This window comes from Odontesthes bonariensis, chromosome 22 (assembly GCF_027942865.1).
Source record: "Odontesthes bonariensis isolate fOdoBon6 chromosome 22, fOdoBon6.hap1, whole genome shotgun sequence".
Classification (NCBI taxonomy): Eukaryota; Metazoa; Chordata; class Actinopteri; order Atheriniformes; family Atherinopsidae; genus Odontesthes; species Odontesthes bonariensis.
The window spans coordinates 17,448,498-17,458,923 of record NC_134527.1 but is presented as its reverse complement, the minus strand read 5'-3'; the positions used below and the strand labels follow the sequence as shown (position 1 = coordinate 17,458,923).

At 38.4% G+C, this 10,426-nt stretch overlaps 1 protein-coding gene across 1 annotated transcript; it reads left to right on the top strand.

The window, feature by feature from the left end:
• Positions 1-105: 105 nt before the first annotated feature.
• Positions 106-10,152, top strand: LOC142372737 (alanine--glyoxylate aminotransferase 2, mitochondrial-like). The gene is made up of 14 exons (XM_075455699.1): positions 106-202; positions 839-927; positions 2,179-2,369; positions 2,465-2,588; positions 2,681-2,775; positions 3,112-3,205; positions 3,740-3,833; positions 4,189-4,289; positions 4,427-4,519; positions 4,601-4,733; positions 5,234-5,322; positions 6,482-6,631; positions 8,131-8,229; positions 10,051-10,152. Exons 1-14 carry the CDS (start codon positions 106-108, stop codon positions 10,150-10,152), a joined length of 1,551 nt encoding a protein of 516 aa, XP_075311814.1.
• Positions 10,153-10,426: the final 274 nt, after the last annotated feature.

Genomic DNA, 10,426 nt, shown 5'->3' with positions numbered 1-10,426 from the left:
CTGCAGCATGTCCACCCATCGTCTATACAAAAGACCTGAAGCTGCTGACGAGAGTCAGACAGTTAAGGGAGTAGAGCTACTGTGGACACTCTGTACTTGCTTAATATGTATAAAGTGGTGTCATACCTAAGTGCCCGCTGTGCACTCTTAACAGGACAGTACAGCTCTTCACCCAGTTGGGCAAGCTTTCACCTGGGAAGTGGTGAGTTACCGTGGGGATGAACAACAACATAGTTTGTTGATAATAATCTCAGCATAATGGGGTTTTTTTTGGTATCTTTTCTCTTAATTATAGCACGTTCAGGACAACAAAGGTGGTTTATCAGGGGGTATATAATGGGATTTAGGGATTGAAATGTGCATTCCTGTGCTTAGATTTGATATTTCTGCTGCAGGCAACAAAGTGATATTTTATTTGATCACATAAAATATGTATTTGTCTGACCAGTTCTGACATCTTCCATTGTTTTTTTTAAAGAAAATATTGGGATTAGTTTCCTACATTTCACAATCTGAAATAAATGAGGTTAAAACATAAACTGTCTTATAATCTGATTAAATATTGACCAGATCATTTCAAATGTTCTGAAGACATGACCAACCATACTATTTTACATCAGATGTGTATTTTTCTGTGAAAGTAGCTTTATTTCAGATTTCTGAATTGCTGCCTGAAACTATGAGCATTTTTACAGAAATGCATTGGTAATGGTCCATTGGTAAATAGCTATTTGATTTATTTTCCAATAAAAATGACCCAAAAATGTCATACAAATTATAGTACAACAGTTTTCTTCACTTTTATTTCTTTCAATTTCAATGGAAACAAATTCCACAGGTGCAGTATGTCAGAAATCAGCTTTCAAATACCATCCACAGGACCTCCCAGAGATGCCCTCATGTCGAGTCAAACCAGAGGAGTACAAGGTAAAGGTGACGAGAGGCTGTGTTTCAGTGTAGCTCTGCAGTGCTCTGCTTACTTTGCTGCTAAATCTTTTTAACTCTTAATCTTTTTTTACATAAGCTGATATATACCTGACAGGGGTTGCATTTGGCATCACCCTCCATTTAGTTACAAAATTTGAAATGATCAGCATTTGCACAGTGCACTTACTGCAACATGCTGACAGCAATTAAAGGCTCCCTGTGCATGTGGTATATCCTGCTTTGCAGTGGTGTCCCAGCTGTGGCTTTTTTCATTTACTGCTTATAAAACTTTGAAGGCTTATGTGCTGTAAACAGCAAAAGTGCTTTACATAAGACCCAAAACGTATTAAGACAAGACAAGACAGAATAAAGAAAAAATGCCAGTTCAAAAAAACAAACGGATCCTTGGAAGAACTGAGGGGTGGACTAAATATGAAGTTTTACATAAAAACTGAATGCAGCTCCCCTGTGTTTAACAAACTGATTTATCCCACGTGAGATGTTTAGATGGCTCATTGTTGGACATCAGATCACAAATATATATTTTGCTCTGAACCATTCAGTACTTTGTAACGTGCACACACGGGAGGCTGTTGTGAGGATCTGAGAGCTGAAACGATGTTGTCTGTCTTAGTATCAGTGAAGACCTGCAGCCATCTGAACAACTGTTCAAGAAACCTGTAAATGCACGAACAAGTCCTCTAAATCCTGGGAAGACAGTCCTTTAAAACTTAATCTGTTCTTGAGACAGTTAGCCGATTTGTCTCACAGTAAATACATAAATACTGGTCTTACTTCATGCTCCAGATTGCTGTCTTTACATAAGCAAAAGGTTGATGGTTTGATTTCACAGCTCTGAACTCCAGCACAGTGAGGTGAGTTTCTATAAAGGACAACTGGAAAGACATCTTGTGCATATTGCAAAATAACCTACAAGTGTTTTCTGAAGATGTAATTCTACAGCGGGGCTGATTGCAAATCATCAAGACTCAGTTGGAGATGGGTGTTAAAGAAAAGTCTGATAAAACCATTTTTACAAATTAATTTAGCAGGAACACACTGGCACATCTTGGCATAGATAGTCTGGGGATAATTTCACCACCAAAAAAATCCTCCACACCCTCTGGAGTCTTTCACATAAATGCATAGCAATCCATGCAGCAGATATCATAAAATCAAGTTAAAAGCTGATGACTAGTTATAATTTTTCAGATGTTCCAACATCTTTCTGGTGTATTTATCTCTACTTAGGGTATGTCCAAAGAGGGTATGATGAAGATCCGCAAGGAGAAGTGCAACCCCATGACAATGAAGATAACTTACTATAAGAGGCCAGTGTTCCTCCACCAGGGATACATGCAGTGGCTGTGGGATGTGGATGGAAAGCGATATTTGGATTTATTTGCTGGTGTGGCTACAGTTGCTGTGGGCCACTGCCACCCGTAAGGGTTTCCTTATTTTCATAGGTGTTTCTCAGTGACAGGTTTAGTTCTGATATTACATTTTCAGTGTTGCCACTTTACATTTGTGTGCACAGGAACGTTAGAGCAGCTGCAGAGAGGCAGATGAATACACTGTGGCATACCACTAACATCTATGTCCATCCATCACTCCATGAATATTGTGAGAAACTAGCCTCCTGCCTACCAGATCCTCTCAAGGTACTGTGTCAGATTTAGTCAAGTATGGCAGGAAACTGGAAAGATTCTGTCTACAGCAACTCAAATGTGTACTGGTCTGTTTCCTTGTACAGGTTATATATCTGACCAACAGTGGCTCAGAGGCCAATGACCTGGCGATATTGATGGCTCGGCTCCACACAGGAAACTTTGATATGATCACATTCGGGTACATGACTTGCCCTTATTTGCTCCTGTTTCATGAAAAAATGTTTTTGCAGTATTTGCAGCAAACCTTTCATACTGTAAAGGACTAAAACTCACTGACGTTTCCCAGCCTGTCAGGCTTTGATCTTAATTGGATTTACAATAGTTTGTCCTGATTCAGATTCCTCTCAGACAGAAATTAATCTTAGCATGGCCCAGACATAGGGGGCCCAGCTGGCAGAATGAATGTTATGTTGACTATTTTCTAATTTCTCCTGGATACATGGCTTTATGGCTTGGGAAAGCTTGATGGATTGATACTCTAATTGCAAAGCCTCTTTTCCTCCCTCTCTTTCAGAGGCTCATATCATGGTGGAACCCAGCAGACCATGGGTCTTACAGCCAACTCATCATATAGATATCCAATTGCCACAAGTTCAGGATGCACAAATGTATGTATACTTTAAAGAGATTATTTTCAATGTTTCAAAGTTTATATATGTACTGTGTATATATATATATATATATATACACATACTTCCCCCAGCCCATTATTAGATTATAAATAAGAATTTAGAGCATGCATTAGAATTGCTTCATTGAATTTAATTTTAATTAAGTTGAATGTGTTGCACTAATATGAAGAGATGCTCTTGCAAAGCTACGCATTATATGTTTGTAAGACCACCATAGCAGAAACATGACCACACTGTAAAGCAAACAATGCAAGTGAAAACTTGTTTACGAGCGTGAGTATGTGAGTATGCCATTCATTCAAACAAGCATGGTATGTACTACTGTATTTCAACAATCAACAGATTTCAGGAATAACTCCATAAAGTCCTAAAGCTGTTATACATCATTTAGGCTGTTTTAGTCAGAGGTAGCAGTCCAAGTTTTGTGATAATGTGTTTGATATGTGTATATCCTTAGTGACTGTTGCTGTAAGTCTAACCCAGCTGCCTTGGTTTCTGTCCAATAAACAGGCCATGTGTCCTGATGTGTTCAGAGGTCCATGGGGAGGGAGCCACTGCAGGGACTCACCTGTGCAGACTATCAGAGAGTGCAGCTGTGCCCAGGGTATGTAAACACGTGCACCTACAACAGGAAGAGCATGTTCAACAATTAAGAACCGCAGCTGTGAAGGCCCGATCTGGGTTTTTTTTATGGACCTCTGGATGACAAGGAAAATATGGTCATCAGTCAGTTTGATTTCCGCTCACAGCTTGTTAGATTTATACTAAGTTTTGATGCTCAACTCAAACGCGTTGTTCAGTCTTGTTCCAAAAAGTTACGCATGCTCTTGTTTATTCTCGTCTTTACCATAGTTCACTTTGCTCAGGTATCAATCAGGAATCCCTACGTCACCTTCAGTTGATTCAAAGTCCTGTTGTGAGTAGTTATTGTTAGAAAATACTTTTCTTTGATCTCACAGGTCATTGCATGGCAAACGAGCAATACATTGGACAGCTCAAAGAGACATTTGCTACAAGCGTTCCAAGCAGAATTGCTGGTTTCTTTGCAGAGCCTATTCAGGTAATGTCTTCTTTTGCGGAGGGCTGATTTAATTATATCATGCTATCTGTTTGTTGTTTTGTCATGCTCTTCCCGACTACTTGTGTCCATTAGGAGTGAACTGTTGAAATGTGAATGTTTTTTTTTTTCTTTCAAAGGGAATGGGGGGAGCCGTGCAGTACCCGAAAACTTACCTCAGGGAGGCTTACAAACTTGTACGAGAGAGAGGAGGGATCTGCGTTTCTGATGAGGTTAGAAACAAATATAGTTGCGTTTACGAGTTTTAGAGTCGAAAGTTAGTTTGAAAATGTCATTTATTTCTCACCTGGCAGGTTCAAACTGGATTTGGCCGGACAGGAAGCCACTTTTGGGGATTCCAAGGACATGATGTAACTCCTGATATGGTTACAATGGCAAAGGGCATTGGTAATGGATTCCCAATAGGAGCTGTTGTTACAACACCAGGTGAGACTAATATAGCTAAGAATAAGATAATTTCTAAGAATATGTCTCTATCTATTAGGAATGACAGCATCATGTTTTTTTTTTCATACAGTTTTAATTAGCTGATATCAACACAGAGAAGTAATTAGGTAAATGCATTGATTTCTAATTGCTCTGCAAAACAAATACAGCTTTTCATCACCTGCATCACAAAGTTATCAAAAGACAAAAGCAAGGAAATGAAAACATTAAAGACATTAATAAAAATATCAGAAGACAATAAGTGAAGGCTGCCCTGTGCAGCTGGTTGCCATTGCGCTCTTCTGGAAGTCAATCTCCTGATTCACAATTTCATCTCATGGAGCCCACATAGTCTTTGTCCAACTACGTGGGAACCTTTACGTGGCAACATATCGTAATTTGTGATGCTTGCAGTGTCAGTAATCATTATGAGCAGCTGAAGTTTTATTTTGAAGCAGCAGAGAGAGGAAGTGTGAGATTGTTAATTCATGTCTTTCCAGAAATTGCTGCATCTTTTGCAAAAGCCTACCACTTTAACACCTTTGGAGGAAGTCCTTTGGCCTGCGCTGTCGCTTCATCTGTGCTTGACGTAAGAACTGATCTCGTTTTTCTGCATTAGTCCTGTGCACAGGAGTGTACAATTTAATCAAATCCCCATCATTGATTACTGTATATCCATAGCCAAAGTGAGAAAGTTCCTAAAGGCACAGGTTTCTACATCCGTCACGTAATTTTTTATTTATGTTTTCCTTTTTGTAGAAACAGAAAAAAAATGCACGTTATTTCCTTCTACAATCATGTCTTCTGTAAGAATGGAACAAATGTGACGTTTTAGGACAGCCGTTTTTTTTTTACATTTTTCAGGTTTCTTTGTATTACTCATTGGCAGAATTTGATGCCACTTGTAACACACTCAAAAGACAAAAAAAAAGAAAGAAAAGAAATTCAAAAGACTAAGAAAGCAGGGATGTTTATCGAATATACAAGTTACAGCATTCTAGAAGATTCTTTCAGGTGTAAAAGGAACATGCACCAACACTTAGTTTTTCCAAGCAAGGATGGGTGGTGGCTCCCAAATGCATCCATTAATATAAAATGAGACTATTCAAACCAAAGAAAAGGCCACATATCAACTCAGCATAGAAACACCTCCAAGTTCTTTGGGCTCATCTCAGATGGACACAAACACATCGGACACTTGTGCTCTGGTCAAATGAGTCCATATTTCTGCTGCAGGTTGCTGTGAGTAAACGATGAGCAATTGAATGTCTGTGGTGATATGAGGGTGTATCCAAGCCCATGGCAGGAGGGACTTGCATGAGTGAGGCGAAAGCGTATATTGCCTATATTGTTTTAGAGACACATAATGTATTGCAGCACCATTGCTGAGGGATCCGTGTTCAGTTCAGCAGGCCAGACCCAATTCTGCACAATTTACAACAGCTTCATGTTGGGCAAAACAGACAATTATGTCCATTACTTGTAAAATACACCACTTTAGGTTTTCAGGAGCAGAAACTGTCAGATTAATGTATTGACGGCATTTTGAAGGGGTCGCTGTTTAAAAATGTCTTTAGGATATAATTGTATTTCTGAACTACAAATTTTAAGGTCTTCTTACATTTCTCTAAATTTGTCCTGAATCAGCAGGTTAAAATTCAGTAAGATTTCCACATCTTACAGTGTGAATGTACATATTAGGGTTAGGATTAGAATCAATAATAAATAACTTTTTATTTTCTTATCAGACTATAAGAGAAGATGGCTTGCAGCAGAACAGTCTAAACGTTGGCACATATCTGCTGACAGAACTGTCTAAACTCAGAAACAAGTATGAGATCATCGGAGACGTTCGTGGAAAAGGCCTCCAGATCGGTGTGGAAATGGTTAAAGACAAGGTACTAAACTTGTAGCAGAAGTCACACTCACTTTCCCTCACGTGTATCGACCACATGTGCCTTTCAGGGCCGTTGTGCCCCAGTTAAACATTAGCTGCAGTGCTCGTTTGTAACATGTTGGTGTAGCTTTTCAGTCATCAAGGTCATGGTAATCCTAAAAGCTTGAATGAAGCAACTGGACTTCTTCCTGCAGTTGCCCTTATTTAAGCTCTCAGGGTCATTTGTAACAGTGAAAGGGGCTTCAAAAGATGCACTTTGGCGGGAGGTTTTGTTATTTCAATTCCATTAGAAGTGTTAGAATTTGAATTTGAGCACAGAAAACTAAAAAAATTTACTTAAAATGTCACAATGACCCTAAAGGCACACCAAGAAACATAACCAGCACCACATTTAAAAGATGTAACAAAAATTGTTTCTTGGTGTGCCCTGTAAGCCAGTATTAGTAGGGGTGTCATTTTGATCACTCTTCCACTTTTTAATATACATTTTTATAGATTGAACGAGGAGGACTCATTCCAGTTCATACTAAGCCGCTACCAGAGTGCTATTACCTTACATATTTTAACATTTCCCATAAAAACACATACCGGGAAGTTTGATCTGACTAGCTGCACTGGCCTGATCAGGCACTGCCCACCATTCTGCATCAGTTCACCTGAAATTTTATATCTTCACAAAAGTTTTGAGTCGTCAAACACAGCAATATCCACATCTAACTTGATATATTGTGGCTTGTAGGCAGTATTGAAGCAACTGCTGATGCAAATGCTACCTCAGAGAACATCTCAAGTTATGTCAAAGGGTGTTGTAAGAAAAGAAAAACAAGAAAAAAAAACAGGGAAATTATGCTGTTTTTGTCAAAAAGCTGCTGCAAAAATAGCTGTATTAAAATAATGAACAGTTGAAAATTATCGAATGCAGGGGAAATTATAGAAATTAAGTGGAAGAGTAGTCAAAATGACACCCTGAGCACTACTTGACCTGTGCATTTTAGATAAACAAAATAACGTACCCTTAAATTTACAGTAAACTGCATGTGTGAACACCAAGTACAGAAAAAAGTCCTGTCTAAGATGTTCAAACGTTCTCTAAAAAATCTCCAGTGTCCATGTGTGAAAAAGAGTAAAAGTAACAAACTTTTAAACATTAAATTTGATTAAATCAAGACCTTACAATGTCTGTTTAATTTAGTTTGAATACCCTCATATTTGTTATCACCTATAAAACCGTAAAGTGTAGTGTAGTATTTTTTTACTAATACATTTAAATGCTCCTACTTACGGGTTCTTGTGGCCTTGGAAAAATTCTAAATGTAGACTGTAGATTAAGCATAAGTGGTTAGTTGCTTGGTCACAGGTGGGTGGACTGGATATTCAATATTTTCTCCTTGATTATATAATCGCAGTACAATACAGAACTGCAGGACATATGGGGAGTGAGAGGGGTGTATTTTCTACCGCACGTGCTGCTTTGTGCATCCTTTCATTTGTTCTCTACAGGCCAGCAGAGAACCGCTATCTGCTGATGCAATGGGAGAAATCTTTGAGAACATTAAGGACATGGGGGTCCTGATTGGAAAAGGAGGAGTATATGGACAGGTAAAAGCACTCATCATGATGTAGAATATCCCTCTGCAGCGTATACTGCTGCAATAGATTTATTTCACAAGGTCAGTGGGTACTTGTGTTGTATGTATGCAGGAAGTTTGACGTCCACGTGTGCACCTACAAACGCTGCTGAAGACAGCCTAACGTGTTGTTAGAAACAAGTCCAAATAATGTAGTAGAACTGGTTTCTTTGTGTTTTTTTTAGTGACAAAAATCACATTACATAGATTTCTTTTCTTCATTTAAATCCAAGGCTTAGGAAAGGAGGGAAAGTTTGGGTAAACCGATAAGAACTAATCTTGACTTATACTGACTTTAGGGCGGAGATGTTTTAATCAGAAACAGAACATTTCAGGAATAAGACTGTAATCTTTTTTAAGCGAAAGTCTCAGTTTTGACATGTCAAATTAGGGATGTGGACGACATGAAGTTGCATCTTATTTAGTTCATCAGTGGTGGAAAAAATGAACCCGACTATATCAAAACAAAAAATAAAAAAGTTCTTCTTCACGAGCATTTGTGTTGCTTCACCGAAAGGCAAACTCTTCAATAAGTCTATTTTTATTAGCATTATTAGAGCTCTGGTACTTCCATGCATGGGTCAGCCTCAAGGAGGGCCATTAAAAAACAGCGAGTTTTGATCGGAGAACATTATTTGTACTGTAATCATGGTCTTTTAGCAGAGAAATGCTTCAAATGAACATGCTGTATAGTCAATCTAATCATGAAATGCAATTTTTTTGTTTTGTTCTATTGTAATACAATTAATGTAATACAATACTACATCTTAATACCGAATGATTATAAAAGTAAAATAAAACCCCTCTTTCCTCTGGCAGCAGCTTGAACTGTGCTGCGTTCCAGAGGAGCGACAAGTCTGAACCATTTTTTTCTGTAAGATTTGACAGAGAAATTTAAAATATTGGAAAAATGTGCTATGATAAACACTTTTACACAAACAAAATTGGATGAAAGAATTAATAGAATTATTTAGATATGTGCAATTAGTAAAATATTTGCTAATAGACAGCCAAAGGTCGAAAGAAAACCACACATCTCACATTTAGTCTGTTTTCATGCACATATTTAGTTTTTTTTTTTTTTTAACGACCACTCCTTTTGTTCATTTCACCCCCATTTCAAAGGTGGTGATGCAAGGTTTTCTCTCTACACAAAAGACAATAATATTTTCCTTTTTAACAGGATTCCCGCGAAAGTTGTTCAGCATTGAATGGTGTGTGTTGAAAGTACCACACTTTTTAAAAACTTCAATAGGTGTCCCTCCCAGATTGCAGTAGATTAATTCTAGGTGAATAATCCAGATGTGTCGTGTTTCTGCTGCACATTTTACATCATGCGAGAAGGAACCCTGCAGAGTATGAGGGAGAGATTTTAAATTACCCACGCAATGAAACATCAAAATGCCACACATAAAAAAAAAAAAACAGAAAGAACTTTTTTTTTTTTATCCAGCTATTTGTCACAAAGGGAATAAATCAGCACCTTCCTTGGGATTTGGTCGTAGGACTGAAACTTCTCTTCTGTCAAAATGATTTTAGTTTCAGATAAAGAACAGCTTTTTGAATACCAAACTGTTAATGAAAGCACACAGGCCAGTGAACCTACTTTTAACCTCGCTTTTACCTGCCCGTCAATGTTCCAGAAGGTACTTGAGACGCCTCATGTGTTTTGTTTTACTTTCACGTTACAGTTCAGAGTCAGGCAGCCGACGTGGTCGTGCATGTTATTTCAATAATTAGTGTTGTTCTGTTTGATAACCCACCGTCTCATGTCATTTCTTCTCTGTCTCAGACCTTTCGCATACAGCCCCCCCTGTGTATCACCAAGGAAGACGCAGACTTCTTCGTGGCGGTTTTTAACAAAGCCGTCCACGGCTACATGGACAGAAAATGAGCGAGTCGGAGGCGGAGCTCGGTGCCAGGGGCCCAATCAGTGACATTCGTTTGACACAAATGCAATTGTTAAATCCTTTCACAAGTTTGGTCCATATGTTCTAAAATCAGCATTTATGTTTCTACAGCAGCCCAGTGGTTCACTGAGCAAACACCATTCTAATTATGGAAATCATTTTCTCCACATTTCTAACTCCGTTTGATTTGATTTTGCTGTTAATATGAAATATGTGTCTGCATCTGCACACAGTCATAATTGTTAGAGATGGTTCCAA